The 17653-nt window shown below is 37.6% G+C and overlaps 1 protein-coding gene across 1 annotated transcript in view; it reads left to right on the top strand.

The window, feature by feature from the left end:
* The window catches only part of Utx (Utx histone demethylase), a 381209-nt gene that overhangs the window by 241538 nt on the left and 122018 nt on the right, over positions 1-17653 (top strand). The window contains exons 13-14 of the mRNA XM_067152335.2: positions 1004-1233; positions 15709-15914. Of these exons, the coding sequence (XP_067008436.2) occupies positions 1004-1233; positions 15709-15914 (436 nt within the window). The remainder of the gene's footprint in view (positions 1-1003; positions 1234-15708; positions 15915-17653) is intronic.

Genomic DNA, 17653 nt, shown 5'->3' with positions numbered 1-17653 from the left:
TGTGAAGACTTGAAAAGAGAGCTGCATCTAATGAGGTTCAGCGTTGACAGAAGTGTAATTGTTAATGCTATTGCCTGTTATCTTCAGGGGCTCAGCCCTGTCAGAGATTAATAGTGGGGGTGGGGGCTGGGGCGTGATGGGTGGGTGAAGAGGTACATGCAGCTCTCCTCCCATGGGGGTCACCAGTTCTCCAACACTTAAGTCAGTATTTTTCTTGCCTCCTACACACCCTAAATATGAGATGCTCAGTCTATGAATCCAACTTGCCAACATGGGGCTCTCAATTTGGAAAAATGGGTCCCTGGCTGAGTCTGGCATCACTTCAGAGTGCCAGTGCATGGTGTTCCTATACCAACTTGTACTGTCTTTCAATCACACCAATGTAAGATTTGTGAGGTTCATGGAGTGTGTCATTTCCACGGCCCTCCCCTTTCTCCTGCTAAAACCTTAAAGGATTTTATATTGAACGAGTAATAAAATAACATTTATTATTCCCTATGTACCTTCTTGTCATGTTATTACGGTTCACAGTGTACTAGCAAGGCAGGCACCACACTTTCTTACATTTGCCTCTATTTTTTTGCCTCTATTTTTTTTTTTCCTCTTCATTTTTATGACATGTAAGCATGCATGCATGTGCCAAGTAGAGATTTTATTTGATTTACTACATTTCTTCATTTGGTTCACTCTCTGGTTGGTAGTACTGCAGAAAGGAATGGTGAAGTGGTACTCTTTTTCCTCACCTGATCCGACTTCACTATGAAGCCAGCTCCTGTCAAAACTTGCGTGTACAGAACTACTACCTGCAATCACCTCTAGCAGTAGAGACTTAGATCAGTGGAGTGGAAGGTATGCAAAGGATACTCGTACCCTCCCTTTATATTGCCTTTATAGTTGGTGTTCTTATACAACAGTCAATGCTTTTTGTATGTTTTTTTCATTTCTTTTTTTCTGTCTCTTGAATTTTGAGTATTTAGAAACTTATCTCTTATCTTTATTTCAGGGGACAGGGATTAAATGGTGTTTCGAACTGCAGCATATTGTCAGACAAGGCACCTCCTCCTCAGCCACCGGAACCTCCTCTGCAGCGTCTCACAAGGGAGCAGTTGTTGCCACCAACACCATCTGTGTACTTGGAGAATAAGAAAGATGCCTTTAGCCCTCAGTTACAGGAGTTCTGCTTGAAACATCCTATAGCCGTAGTTCGAGGTCTCGCTGCTGCCTTAAAACTAGGTATGAGAATTTGAAAAACTCAAGTCAGACCATGTTGTAGTACTCCAATTCAATCAAAGCCTCTGTGTAAATATTACCTCTTTTATGTATCATCAGTTCTTCCACCCTGATAAAGTCAATTTAACATTCTTCATACCTACAAAATACTGTAGAGTAATTTTTAAATTGCAGTGTACATTGTTTTCAGTATGTTGTATTGACTGGTATAGTAATAGGCAGATCATTTAAAAACAATGTTCAATATTAGATTGCTTCATAGACTTAGACAGAGGATTTTGTGTTTTGTTATTAATGTTTATTGCAGGAGGCAAGGTCATGACTCTTTTTGCCAGTAAACTACAGTTCTTAATTTTGGAATAAGTGGTGATACTCTTATTGATTACTGTAGTGAAGTTGTTAAGCCAAGTGAAAGAGGGTTTAATTCTCAATGGTGACAACCAGCTCGAAGTTCTACTTGTGGAGAAATTTAAGAATTATAGCTGAATGGAGTCTGCGATTGTAGGGAGAGGAGATATCTTATTCCATTGCTGGCATCCTGTTAACTACATTTTCTTCAAAACGAAGTCCAGCATGATAATGCACAGGTCAAATATGGCCAAATAGGGATTTTTCTAACTACCAAAGAATCTCTGTGCTTGAAATGAGTATCTTATTTTCTCCTGTAATTAACACACTTTTGACAAAAAATTCAGGTAAAAACTTCGGATGCGTAACTTATTCAAGGAATTTTTTTTTTTTTTTTGCTAGTTGCTTTACGTCGCACCGACACAGATAGGTCTTATGGCGACGATGGGACAAGGAAGGGCTAGGAGTGCGAAGGAAGCGGCCGTGGCCTTAATTAAGGTACAGCCCCTTCGAACCTACTATCTCCCGAATACTGGATACTGGCCGCACTTAAGCGACTGCAGTTATCGAGCTCGGTATTCAAGGAATTGAGATACAGTGAAACCTCTAGTGTGTTCCTCATTAACACGTTTTTCCCGTTTAGCACATTGGAAGTTCGAAGTCCTGATTCTCATCGTATTAAATCTATATAAAAATTACCTCACTTATTGCGCCATGAATTTTCACTATTACTGCTTGATACGATCACATTTTGCCTAGACCTGAAAATGTTACTGTATTTGTCATCCCTTCTGAAAGAAACTTGATTTCCAACTTGGTTAAGGGAACACTATAGTGAAATTTAATGAATTTCGACAAAAATATCAAAATTGGGTGTAGAACTAAAAAATACCCTGATGTGTGTTCTTTCGAAAAATGCTTTTATTTTTTAAATGCCGTCATTTTAAAACCCACAGCGCCTTATTTAAATGGCGCTGCGCTAGCATTTAACTGTCCCATGCTCTACTGGACACGCCCCTCCAGCTGCTGCTTTCCCTTTCTTATGTCTCTCTGATTTGGATTTCAAATGTAATGTAAGCATTGAGTAGCAGATGTGGTATTCTGTATGATGTAGTTTTAAAAATAATGCCAACATATCGGAGACTTGCATCAGATGCACTGCTGCAAAGGTGCACAAAAGGGAAGACACAAAATCCAAATGAGAGCCTTCACAGTGTTCTTTGGAATATATGTCCAAAAGAAATATTTGTTACCAGGAATATACTTCAGCTTGGTATTGCGAGTGCTGTGAGTGAGTTCAATATGGGGTGTGTTAGAACACTTGAAGTCCTTCAGTCCATCAGAGGGAAGTCAGTACCAACTTCTGCTGTGGACATCAGTCACCAGCGAGACCAAAGGCGCTTACAGCAGAACAGGAAAAAGAGCTCAGGTGAAAGCAAAGAGCTAAGGAAAAAGAATAAGGTGATGAAGAGATCAATGGAGGAGAGAAGAAAGAAATCTGAAGGGTATACTTATTGTGCTGGACAGTTCTAAAGTGGGTGAAGTTGCATAGATTTTTATTTTGCATTTTACGGCTTAGCAAAATCTTCATGATTTATTTCACAAAAATAATCCCTTAGCATGCAATTATTGTCTGAGTAGGTGAAATTTTACACAGTAGTAGCTAGATAGTTGGTGCATAAATGTCAGTGTGCATTTTGCTGTTTAAGCTGATTCAATTTTTTCGTGACCTACCAAATTTTGTGTGTACACATATTTTTTTAGAAAAATTAAACATTACATTTTAAAAAATTCTACAGGCCAATATATTTCTCAAACAACAAACTGTGATACTGATATTTGTGGGCATAACTATACAGCATATTTGTGCAAAATTTGGTGCCAAATGGAAAAATATTGTGTTGCAAGGGACTTTTTTTAACAATACTGGTAAAAGGAAAGTAAAAAAATTCCTACTCAAAGTTTTATAGGTACAATATTGAAAATTGGTTGCATTACTATATCTGAGGAGTTACACCTCAGAAAAAAATATGGAAAAAAATTCATTGAAAAATATAGAAGTTAGAAATTTCACAATAGTGTCCCCTTAAGAGCCATCGCCATAGTTGATTACAGGAATAGGCATTCCTGAACTTCGAAGGACAAGTTGCGTTTTCGGGGAGCAAGCCGTTATCCTCAAGAATGTTCAGTTTTGCTTGCCGGTTAGCAGCAAGATTGCTGAATGGCAGAGTGAGCCTGTTTGTGCTTGTATTTTGCATTTCATTCAGAAGGTAGAAATATATTTTGTATTGAGTTGTACAATGAAGTGTAGCTAATATTTGTCGCGTGTTATGGTAGCTTACATCTGGATTAGGTACATAATCATGTGAAATCGACTAGCATGGTGCATATTTGTATTGTGATAGCCTAGTTACGGATAAGGAAAAGGTTGTGAAATTCCTTAATATTGAAGACAAAATCTGTCAGAAAGTGGACTGGCATAACGTGCAGAGGTCGCGAATGTTGAAACTCGCACCTTCAAGTTTTGACTCAATCACTCAAGTTGGTCGAAGTTTTGTTAGATTCAAAATGGCAGCTGAAGTCATTCCTCGCAGTTGCACACGGTTGAGTGTAACCTCCAGTTCATCGTCCAAGAGTGTGACCAGAAAATAATGTTTAATAACCCACTGCTCCGAAGTAAAGTAATCGCCACGTAAGGAAATACCCCAGAAAGTAAATATCGCCGCCCGATGCTCTTCTTTTCTCTTTTTTGTAATGGCTGATCACTGCTGCCAACCTGCCTGGTTACATATTAAAATCACCAGACATACCATAAAAACTAACCTCAATGTAAACACCGATAATGAATGTTTCCCTACCCTGGTAAATGATAAAAGATAAGATTAAATAAATCAAGATAATTATGAATATCTCGTCGATTTCCACGCTCAGTGAGGAATTAAGGAAATAAACACACTTTCTCACTCAAATTATCTGTCTTTATTTTGATATACAGTAGGCGTACTATAACCATATTCTTGAAAAGCGGGGCATATTAAACGATGCAGTTTATTTAATAAGTCTTTGCAGTGTGATTTTCGAAAGTTCCAGACATCCAATGACTTCCCTTTCTTTTGCGCGAACATTTCCTTCTCTCTTCAATACCGGTAACCAGTAAGGAGAGAGATTATTGGGCATATTTTCAGCCTGCAGGCTGGTTATATCTTCAAGCTTATCAGGAAACATATAGGAATACTAATGTGCCAAGCTCCGTGAACGGAATTTAGGTCAGCTTTCAAGTTCAGTGCGGATTTTAAAATAATAATGTTACAAGTTCTACTGCCAAAATTTCGTCCCGCAAGAGTTATTTCATGTACCGGTAGATCTAGACATGAGACTGGCGTATTTGAGCACTTTCATCATTTCACACAAACAATGTTATTAAATGCATTATCCGAACATGCCACAATTCTACTTAGCTGGTATTAGCCAAATATATTTACAATCGCACAGAAAAACAAAATATACTTTAAATATTCTCTCAAATATATCACTAGTGACTTTAACGGCGATGCGGTGGCAACACGCAATTCACGCTAGAGCAGTGATTGAACGTTGCCAACGTGCCAGATTAACGGTAAATGTAAGACGTCGTATCGGCAAGTAGGGTCCCTAAACTGTATGGTTACCGACACTGAAAAAGACCCAACAGCAAGAAAAGTAACTATAAATCAGTACCTTAATATTACAGGGGAGAAAGGATAAGGTTGCACCCTTAGGGTACGTCCTTACACGGAGAGGACTTTAAAAGGCTTCTACTGACATTTGTTTTAGAAAGAGTGTGATCTGCATTTTACTAGAATAAGCATTCATGTTTAATCTTAGTAATGTGGTGTAGGGGTAGCGTGCCTGCCTCTCGCCTGGAGACCCCGGGTTCGATTCCCGGCCAGGTCAGGGATTTTTCTCTCGACCTGAAGGCTGGTTCGAGGTCCACTCAGCCTACGTCATTACAATTGAGGTGCTATCTGACGGTGAGATGGCGGCCCCAGTCTTTAAAGCCCAGAATAACGGCTGAGAGGATGCGTCGTGCTGACCACACGGCCCCTTGTCATCTGCAGGCCTTAGGGCTGAGCAGCGATCGCTGGGCAGGCCTAAGCCCTTTCAAGGGCGTTAAGTGTCGTGGGGTTTGGTTTGGATTTTAATGTTTTATTCTGTACAGTCGCTATTGAATAAACAGGTTCATCAACAGCTGACGATGACCTATATAACAGGTCGAAACTGGTACTGTCTTTTAATGTAATTAAATTTTAGACACTTTGTAAAATAAAGTATTGATTTAAATCTAGTTCAGAAAGGTTATCTCTTCTCACACTTAAATGCAAGAACAAAAAGTATACATTTGTTAACTGTCATGCACCAATAAATGAAGATAATAGCAAGAACCCAAGTAAAACTGAAGAATTCTGGAGTCTTCTAGATGATGAAATGTCAAAAATTCCAAAATCAAATGTTATTATTCTACTAGGTGATTTTAATGCACAGATGGGCAAAGAAAAAGTTTTCAGCAAAACAGTAGGGGCATATCCGGCACACAAAAGAACAAACAAAAATGGCATGAGACTAATTAATCTCTGTAAATCCTTTCACCTAAAATTAATGTCGACCTTCTTTAAGAAACTTCCAAGAAAGGCTAAAACATGGGTGTCCCCAAATCCGATGTTAGGTGAGTTTCAGTTGGACCATGTAGCTATTTCTCAAAAATGTATTAAGGAAATTATGAATGTTAAAGTAATAAGAAGTGGGGAGTTTGACTCCGATCATTACCTCTCTAAAATTAAGCTAAAGCTTCTACCTCGCAGGAATCAAAGAAGGCCGAGAAAATTAATGAAATACAACATAGATAGGCTCAACATTACACAAGCAACTATAGAAAACTTTCAGGAAGAAATTAAAATAACTCAGCATGGCAAATGGCCAGAATTATCTAAACAGATTAATAGTGCAGCGAAGAAAGTATTTGGATCAGTTAAAACTAAAAAGAAAGTATGGTGGAATAACGTATGTGAGGAAGCACTTATGGAAAGAACGAATAAGTGGAAAAAATGGAAATGTTCCGGAAAGAATGAACACTATGAGCTATTTAAACAACAAAGAAAGGAAACAACAAGAATAATAAGGCAGGTTAAAAGATCTTTTGAAAAAACGCAGCTAGTAGAAATTGAGAATAATTTTGTAAGAAATAACTCCCGAAATTTCTATCAGACCTTTAAGAATAACCTGAAAGGTTATCAATCCCGGAGTATTTGCTTCAGAGATGCAAATGGTAATATTGGCCTTAACAATGCCAAGAATTGTGAGATTCTGGCAAAACACTTCGAACACCTGCTGAACTGCCCTGAGCCAAATCATAAATTAGAATTTTCAGAAATTCAGGAAAATCTAGAAGCTGAATCACCTCCAACAGCAGAAGAAATAAAGGAAGCAATAAAAAATCTTAAAAAATAACAAAGCTAGTGGGGAAGACTCCATAACAGCTGAACTTTTAAAATGGGCTGAACCAAAAATTATAGAAGATCTGCAAATAATCTTTGAAGAAATTTGGGAAACAGCCATACACAAGAAGGGTAACAAGCAAGATGTCAACAACTACAGAGGTATATCTCTCTTGCCAGTTGCTTACAAGATATTCTCAACAATACTACTAAACAGAGTAAAATCCACCCCGGACAGTCAATTGGGTGAATATCAAGGTGGATTTAGAGAAGGAAGATCTTGCTCCGAACAGATTTTCAACCTGAAATCTATAATTCGACACAGATTAATAAACTCCAAAGACATAGTTGTAACATTTATTGACTTTAAAAAAGCTTTTGACTCTGTTGATAGGGAAACCCTAGATAAAGTAATCCGTGAATTTGGAGTTAAAACTAAATTGGCAAACCTAATTCGTGAAACACTTACAGACACTATCTCGAAAGTAAAATTTATGGGTGAAGTATCTCGACCTTTCAAAATAAACACAGGTGTCAGGCAGGGCAATGGTCTATCTCCAATCCTTTTCAATTGTGTCATGGAGAAAATTGTAAGAATTTGGAATGAAAAACTGAGAGAATCTAAAATATTGCCACTCATGCTGGGGAAGAAGAACAAAGGTGTTGCAATAAATTGCCTAGCATTTGCAGATGACTTTGCCATACTTTCAGAAAGCCTTATAGTTGCAGCAATGCAAGTCAATCTCCTTGAAAAGACAGCCAACATGACAGGCTTGAGAATCTCTGCCGAGAAAACAAAATTTTTGACGAATATAAAGAGTGCCCCAAAGTTTTTAGTAACGGATATTGGTCAAATAGAAAAGGTAAAGAAATTCAAATATTTGGGCGAGACAATTCAAGAAAATGGTTTAGAAAAATCTGCTATAGAGGAGAGGATACAAAAGATGGAAAGAGCATACGGTATAACTAAGAATACTTACAACAAAAAGTGCTTATCAAGAAAACTTAAAATAAAGCACTACAACACAGTAGTGAAACCAGAATGCCTTTATGCCAGCGAATGTCTAGCACTGAACTACAAGCTTGATAAATTAGAAATATTAGAAAGAAGAATTATAAGGAAAATATTAGGTCCTCTAAGAATTGCAGAGTTTTGGAAATTAAGAAGTAACAATGAAATTTACCAGAACGTAGAAAACATATCAGAAACAATAAGAAAAAGGAGATTGCTGTTTCTTGGACACATTTACAGAATGGATGACAATAGACTAACTAAACTAATCTTAAAGTACCTTTGGGAAAAGAAATCAACTACCACCTGGATTCAAGAAGTCAAGAAAGACCTGGAAAGGAACAACATACGAGAAGAAGAATTATTGGAAAGAAAGATTTTTAGGAAGAAAGTCTTACAAATGGAAGGATTCCAAGGGAGGAAGGAAAGGAAAACAGGCACAAAGTGGACTGAAGACAGGAAAAAGAAGCACAGTGAAACAATGAAAGAATACTGGAAGACAAGGAAAGAACTAAGGAGGAACAATTGAAATTGTAACGTGGTCCTTTGAAGGCCGGAATGCAAGAAGAAGAATTGATTAAGTGGAAAACTCTCGTCCTTCATACTTGTGACCTCAGGGTCTCTAAAGTCGCAGTAGTTAAAAGGGCCATAAAACCCCTAACGTTGTTGTTGTTGTTGTTATCATCCTAGTCCCTAGTATCTGATTTTACTTCCCTTACTGAAAGCAAGACTGCTATCAGGAGCATAATAGTAATATTTTAAAACACCTACTTTGGTATGAATTTTAGTAATTTTGAGTGAATGAGCAGATAGTGACAAGGGTGAAAAATATTTATGATGGAAGTGAAAGGTATATTAAATAAAATGTAAAATAAGAGCTAAAAGGTTTCCAACTATTCAATACATTTGTAACCAAAAAAGTTACATATATATATTTTATTTGAAGATACAGCGCAAAAATTGCGCATAGAGTTGAGAAAAAAACTAGAATTATACTGTACACTGTCATCATTTACTTTTACAAAAGATCACAGTAGATCATCTCCGATTTGTACAAGTGAGAACATGGTATTGCCTGCCATTGCACACCACATTATTTACATATGCAGGATTCATCTGGGTCATGGAAGTACTCCATTTTACACAGCAGGTAGCCACGTACCACCATCGAGTTCACAAAGTATTGTAGGTCTTGGTTAGTGTTCGTCTATGTCCTATTAATCATGGCCTCCATTGTATAAAAGTCAATCCATATTTCGTCTAATGTCATTTTACTCTGTCTTGCATTAGTTTCTCCCAGGTGTCTGTGAATGGTAGCCCTCTCTTCATCCGCAGGTCTTCAATGAAAGAGGTCTTCTTGGCAAGTTCACATGCTAGTCGAGATTTTGTGTATTTCAGTATCTCCAGGGTAACTTTCAGAAAGCATGACTTGACTGCTTCGAGTGTCCTCAAGTCCGCCATGGTCGGCTTCTCTTAGATAATTTCTAGCCCGTATGTGGTGATGGGAGCTATTTTTGAAATAATCTCATAGCGGTTTGCGATTGTTTTAATTTCATATATGGATTTGGTTGCCACTGTTGCACGAGACTTTGTGGGCACTGTAGATGTTAGCTGTCATTTGTAATGTCAGTCCTAGACATCTGAATGTATTTACTAACTTGAGGGGAGTTGAACCTAGGTAAATCTTGTCACTAGCTGCTTCTCTGCCTTCTTTCCGAAATGTCATTTTTACAGTTTTCTCAGCGTTGATTTTCATCTTGTTATCCTGTGCCCATCTGTCTAGATTGTCAATGCGTGGTTTCCCATTTTCACACCAGGCAAATGCTGGGGCTGTACCTTAATTACGGCCACGGCCGCTTCCTTCCCATTCCTAGGCCTTTCCTGTCCAATCGTCACTATAAGACCTATCTCTGTCGGTGCAACATAAAGCAAATGGCAAAAAAAAGATTGTCAATGGCTTTTTGCAATTCAGGTAGGGAACTCGAACCAATGACCATATCATCTGCGTACAAGTATATGTTAACATTTACTGTCCCAGGCTTAGTTGCCATCACCACGTCGTATGTCGCTATGTTAAAGAGCAGGGGGCTCCATTGGTTTGTGGTATCACATTCAAAGTTGTAACAAGGTCATTAATTTGTAGGTAGTTAAGTCGTCAGAATGTTGCTTATCAGTTTTGTGAGTTTGTTGTCTTCCCTCATTATGGTTTCCAGTTTTGCAATTATTAACGGCCTGCTTAACGTGTCAAATGCTTTTGCATAATCAACAAATATTACATGAAATTTGCATCTGGAATGTCGTAAGGTTTCGTCATTGTTATCGATCACGTTAATGGCATGGAGGGTACTCCGACCTTTGCTGAATCCAAACTGTTCATCTGGGAGTTAATGGTCAACTGCTTCAGCAATTCTTTTCATAATAAGCTTTGTCAAAATCTTCATGTTCTTTTCTAAAGCTATCCCTCTGTAGGAGTTTGGATCTGATTGGTCACCTTTCCCTTTGAACACTACTCTGACAGTTAAATTCTCCATGTTGTGGGGATGTTATACTCTTGGAGACATAGGTTCATTAGGGCTGAGATCTTTGAAAGTAACGTCTCTGTTGAGTCACATTTTCATTGTAAATCCCGTCAGGCCCTATGGCCCTATTGCTTTTTAGTGACATGATAGCTTCATATACCTCCTCCATTGTGAAAGGGTCTGTTTCTTGTTGATATGTACCTGATATTGTTGCCTACATTAGTATGTTCCTGTAGTGCTCTTCCCAAATAGCCATGTCGATTTTTCCACTACTTTGTGTTTTCCTAGCTTCAATGCTACAAATGGGTCATTGCCAGCTTCTTGTACTATTCTTATAGCCTCTTTTTCTAGGTGTTCCTTGCATTTTACTAATAGTAGCCTTTTGTATTCCTTCTTAACGATGCTGTATTGTCTTATTGCCTCCTGGCTCATGTTGAATTTTGCTATGTGCATGACATCCATGACACACTTTATCATATAGCACTCTTTGTTGAACCATATCTGTGATCATCTTTTCTGCTTATATATAATTGCTGACTTGATTGTCTTTTCCAGGCAAAGGGCGGCTACATCTATGTCATTACTCTATATGTGTTTATCAAGTTTCATCAGTTTTCAGTCGAAGAATAGCTTTTAAACGGAGAACAATAAAACTTTGATTTCCACCTATTCAATACATTAAAAGCAATTAAAAAATTAGGATCTAATCCTTATTTTATTGCTTAATTGTAAAAGCATAGGACATGTTTCATTCATATTTTGAACACCTTCAGCTATAAATATTCTTATAAGGTTAAATTGATAGCATTGTTCTAGTACTTACACTTACGGTTTGCCATTAACAAACTTATCCATTATAAACTTTAAAAAAAAATCTTAAATATAAAGCGATTATATATTACGTCGTCTTATTGAAAATAATATGACTATTTATTGAGTTTGAAACTTTAAAACCTTATTCTAATATTTAAAAAACAATGCATAAACTCAGCTGTTTTGAGAGTGTATTAAGATTTCAATTCCATATGGTACAACATGTGAAAAAGTTCACGTCCAGTTGTAATAAAATGTTTTAATGTGTATACAACAAATAATTTTAAGACATTCAGATTGTAAATGTATTTATACAGAGACTAACTAAAAGCATTGTATTTTAAATATTAGACTAAGGTTTTAAAGTTTCAAACTCAGTAAATAGTCATATTATTTTCAATAAGACGACGTAATATATAAACGCTTTATATTTAAGAGGTTTTTTTAAAGTTTATAATGGATAAGTTTGTTAATGGCAAACCATAAGTGTAAGTTCTAGAACAATGTTATCAATTTAACCTTGTAAGATTATTTATAGCTGAAGATGTTCAAAATATGAACGAAACATGTCCTATGTTTTAACAATTAAGCAATAAAATAAGGATGAGATCATAATTTTATAATTGCTTTTAATGTATTGAATAGGTGGAAATCAAAGTTGTATTGTTCTCCTTTTAACAGACTTTCAGTATGGAAAAAATGAGGATAGTCTCTTGCAAAGAATATCTTTGTCGATCTGTCGTGAGGGGTTAGTGTCTTCTGGCTTTTCTCTCTTTTCCATTCTTGAGATGGTAAATGTGTCGAAACCGGACAGTGTTTCTTTATCATAGCCTCTTCCATGTTAAGCCGCACACTGTAATTTAATAGCTTAATGTTGTGGCCTTTATAGAAAACTAAATCAATAGCGCTGCTCCCTGAATATGTAAAGTACGTTCAATTTTCAGCCTTGTTGATGAGAATGAAACCTTCCTCAGTCATCAGCTCTAGTAGTTCTTTCGCTCTATGGTTGTCGAGGTCCAATCGGCAGTTTAAGTCTCCTGCTAGTATTATGTCTCTGTCTGGGGCTTTGTGACCTATAGAAAACATGTTACATATATTTGAAACTAGTTTCGGTCTTGTTAGAGACCATCATCAGTCAAAATCATATAGTTAAGGCAAGATATAAATTATAATAGATAAAATTTATAAAATAATAGTGTGTTGTTGATATTTGGTGCAAGACAGAGTTGAATGATAAACACTCATCACGATCACACTTGTTCTAGTGAAAGTTCTCAACGTTTTCTTCAGATTTGAAAAATGCATCTCACAAAAGACCAGGTCAAACACTTGAAATACTAGCACTTGGAGATTCTTCCTGAATTCAGTTCAGCTGAAACCAAGTGTGAACAGAATAGTGTTGATGGGAAAGTGTTGATGTTTATTTGTTTTCAATATGGATCCTTGAAAAAGTTGTAAGAGCAAAAGCAAATACAGTGGAACCTTGATTCTCCATTATTGGAGGGACCACGAAAAAATAATGTAAAACACGGGAAAACAGAAAATCCGGGATCGAATGAACCATCAGTAATTTGGCTAAACATCACAAAAATGAAATATGTAACTTATAATCTTACAAACGCCCCTAAACCAAACCAAACCAAACCAAACCAAACCAGAGTCCCAATGGGCCTTCTGCCCACCATGCGACCGCCCTCGGTCCGAAGGCCTGCAGATTACGAGGTGACGTATGGTCAGTGTGACGAATCCTCTTGGCCATTATTCGTGGCTCTCTAGATCGGGGTCGCCATATCACCCATCCGACTCGATGGCTGAACGGTCAGCGTACTGGCCTTCGGTTCAGAGGGTCCCGGGTTCGATTCCTGGCCGGGTCGGGGATTTTAACCTTAATTGGTTAATTCCAATGGCACGGGTTGTTCAAAACTCTTTCTTTAAGTCAATTAAGGGTCCCCCGCCAACTCAAACACCATCACGTCCCCTCTCGCCCACCCCGCCTTCAACCATTTCCCATCCCTCCCACCTTCCACCACTTACATCACTTTTCCCCTCCGTATATTCCCATCTCCTCTCTCTTGCTGATCTACTCCGTGCAACGCTCGCTCCGCCAGTTGCATTCAATATAGCAAGTTTGTTCTACGTAGCGCAGGGTGAGTCATTGTTATTTTGTTTCTTTCCCTTGCTTGTTCTCTATTTGATTTCTCGCGTTAATTCTAACTTCTTTTCCCCAGGTTCATTGGGTTCCGATTGAATTGAGACTACTTCTGTTTAACAGAGCAAGTTTTTCATCCCACCATTGAACATGTCCAATTCTGTCAACTTTTAATCTTATGCTGGTCTCAACGGACAATTTTCCCTCTACGCTAATATGGAACTCGCATCTAGAACTTTCCAGAAACATAGGACTTCGCATACACCAGATATAACTTTAATTGTGCAACACAGGAGTAACTGTCAACCAAAGACTTTCTCATCAGAAGATTTTATGTGACCTCACAAGAATTTTATTTGTCAATGTTAACGCATCTTTGTTACTTTTATCATATTTCGTGTATACAGTTTTCACTTTTATATGTCATTCCTCTCCCATCCTTCTAGATCCTCTCTCATTTCTCCACATTACTTTATTTTATGACTATGTGTTTTGCTTTTATACTTTGGCTAGGCTGATGATGGTCCACAGTGGACCAAAACTAGTACCTAGTAATATCATTGTAATGTTATTGTAAACATCAAATGATTTTTAGAATTGAGGAGGTGGAACATTAAAACTTTGTATTTATTTTAAGTATAGTCTTAACTCAATACGGAACCTAACCATGAAGTTTATTACTTTGTATACTGTTCCTAATCAGTTTATGGAAATCTTGTACCACGTAAATTAGGCCTACATCGACTTTGAAAGATTATGTTGAACTCAAAAATATGGTTTCGAATGTATCAATCCTCAAGTTCTCGAATGCATTGTATTCAATTCTTCCCATCACTATACACAATCAAATTAGAAAGAGAAAAAAGATTAACACTTCCGAAATTACGATTATTCGCGACCTTGAGCTCAGCTGGAAAGCGCGCTCTCTTTAAAAGTTGTTTCGAGTGCGAAATGATATAAAGTTTTTAAATTTAACGTGCGCCAATAAAATGACTGCGGTTTTCATAACATTTCAACACAAAAACGTGAAATTCCCAGTCTTAAATTTGGACGAAAACAGTAATACGCAATCCCAAAACATCCCAAGGCTTTATGTACCGGGTACTGGTATGCAAAGTGCAACGTCTGTTCTGGTCTCGATAGCATAATCGTGTATGATAATATTAAAATACTAAATTTGTGTTATTTAAGAAATAGCAGTTTTGATTCCTGCCTGAAAGCCCAGTGACCAGTAAAAAAATATACATATAACCCTGGACATAATTTAGACGTCTTCAAATAGAGGTGTCGAAATGCGCCCTGTTTCCTTCCAATTGTTGTGGGCACTATCTGCTGAATGATTTCCGAGCATTCTCTAGACAATACTATCTGAATGCGATGCTAAGACGATTCCTTATGCAAGTTCACCGCCGATCGCTTTTCCAGTACAGCACTTCCTCAAATTACTGCAATGACGGAACGTCAACACCAAAATCCGTAAGTATGCCGTGGCTGTCCTTTTGTAAGATACTGTTTCTTGAAAAACGCGTGATCGAGGATTTAGCATTGACGGGACTGAAATTTCTGGACGGTTGATCCGGGAAATCGTTTTGAGGAACGGATAATGCCGGATTTTTACAACGTGATTTCATTAAGATGCTCGCAGGACCACGTAATTTGAATGAATAATACGGGAAAACATAGTTTCCGGGAACGTATAATCGAGGTTCTACTGTAAATAAAATAGAGCCGAGTTGTAGAAGGGAGGTATAGTGTAGCCTAAGGCGAGGCTGAGGGATGTGGAATGGTGGATAATTGTTGGAGGGAATTAGGAGAAAAATGAAAAAGAGGGTTCAGATTAATTACTTTTTATTGAAAAATAGGTCAAATAAAGGATTAGGTTTTTCTGATATTTCATTAAGGTTGAATTTGGGATTAAAGTATTCATCCAGGTGGATCTGTTGGCTGTCCAATCTTTATATGGAATAAGAATTTGTAAAGAAAATAATTTTGTTCACTTAAATTTGAAACATGGCATGATAGTTCTTGCACTAGTGGTGATTTGTGAAATTAACAGAATACTGTTATTGTTTGAGAGAGGGCTTGTTCCTTACATGTTATCTGACTAATCCACTGAAAGGATAATAGAAAAATACTCTATAGGTTATTTACTTTTATTGTTTCCAGATCTGGGATTATTTTCAACCAAAACACTAGTGGAGGCTAACCCTGATCATAGCGTTGAAGTGCGAACTCAAATGCAGCAAACATCGGATGAAAATTGGGATCCACAGCAAGGTCGAAAAGTATGGGCATGCATCAGTCACCGATCTCATACCACAATAGCCAAGTATGCTCAGTACCAGGCTTCTTCTTTTCAAGACAGTTTGAAGGTAAGAGTTTAGACAAAGGATTCTCTGTGTTTTGAGAAGCACAAAAAAGTATACTGTGCATAATTTCTCATTTCTGAAATGTTGAGCGTCAAGGAATTCTGTGTAGGGAGCTTAAACTTCCAAGAATGTTATAATTAGGGCTCGGAAGTGGAAGACCAATAAATTGCCGAAGAATGATCAATAAAAATACCTAAAAATATAAGAAAGGACCTAAAAGCTGGAAAAAAAGTGAACCTTTATTAATTTGTTTTAATTACATATTTCATGGAGAAATCTTCATCATCCTAAACCATCTCCAGTTTCCCAGGTGTGGTATATGAGTCTCCTCCATCTCATCCTGTCCTTGTACCATTATTCCTCCACCAACTTGTCCCAATCATGACCTCTCAGCAGTACATCGTTCTTAACTAAATCTATCCATTTCCTTTGTGGCCTTCCCACGGGTCGTCTTCCTTCTACTTTTCTGTCAAATTCCTTCCTTGCAGTTCTGTTTACTGGCATCCTCTTCATGTGACCAAACCACTTCAGTCTTGATATTTGAATCTTATTGAGGAGAGAATCATCTATTCCTACTTCTCTAATTTTCTCATTCCTAATCTTGTCTTTCCTGGTTTTCTGGAGAAATATAACGTTTAAAAATGCCAAAATTCTGTTAGTATACAACAAACTGTTATCAATGTCCCACTCCAGTTGCCAAGGTGTGATGAACAAGTCGCCTCCACTCCTTTCTGTCCTTCCACTTTTCCTGCTCCATTACTTCCACCACATCCAATCCAGCTTCTCTAATGTCCTTCCAAATCTGATCTATCCACCTTCTTCTCGGTCTACCAACTGGTCTCTCCCTTAAATTCTCTTTCCAATTCCCTTCTTGTTACGCGCTCTTTTCCTATACTTTTTACATGTCCGAACCATCTCAGTCTTGCTTTCTGTATGTTCTGTACTAACAGTTCTATATTTAGCTCTTCTGTGATTTTAATATTTTGAATTCTAATCTCTTCTTGTCTTTTTAACCGATGTTCTTAAAAATTTCATTTCTGCTGCTTGGATCTTACTATCTTGTCTCTTATTAGTTAGCAGCGTTTCTAGTCCATATGTTACAATTGGTATGAAATACTGTTTATGTAATGTTGATTTTGTTCTCTTGAGTACTTTGTCATCCCATAAAAGCTCTCTGACTTGATGATGAAATGTTGTACCTTTACTGGGTCTATTTTTAATTTCAGGGTTCATTTCATTTCTGCCATTAACAATGTTACCCAGATATGTAAACTCTTCTACATTCTCTAACCGTTCATCTGGTGACGAATGAACATACCCTTTCCACTTCTATTGTGTAACGTCTAAATTTAAAGCTCATTGTTTTAGAAGCCTTTCTCGAGGACAGTCGAGATTTTCTTCTGATGACGCAGAGCATAGTTCTCTGCGAATCTTTAAGAATTTCACCATATTTTCTTGACATGGCATAAGTCCAAAAGCCTATATCATATCTATAAGCCATATATTGTCGTTGCGCCTGCAAAAACTACTATGTGAAATATTTTAACTTAGAACTTTGGCCACTGGGCTAGTTGGCCGTGTGGTTAGGGGCACGCAGCTGTGAGCTTGCATTCGGGAGATAGTAGGTTCGAACTCCACTGTCGGCAGCTCTAAAGATGGTTTTCCGTGGTTTCCCATTTTCACACCAGGCAAACCCGGCTGTATCTTAATTAAGGCCACTGCCGCTTCCTTCCCATTCCTAG

Source organism: Anabrus simplex, chromosome 8, assembly GCF_040414725.1.
Source record: "Anabrus simplex isolate iqAnaSimp1 chromosome 8, ASM4041472v1, whole genome shotgun sequence".
Classification (NCBI taxonomy): domain Eukaryota; kingdom Metazoa; phylum Arthropoda; class Insecta; order Orthoptera; family Tettigoniidae; genus Anabrus; species Anabrus simplex.
Note: the sequence above shows the minus strand (reverse complement) of the source record. Positions and strands in the feature narration are given on the sequence as shown.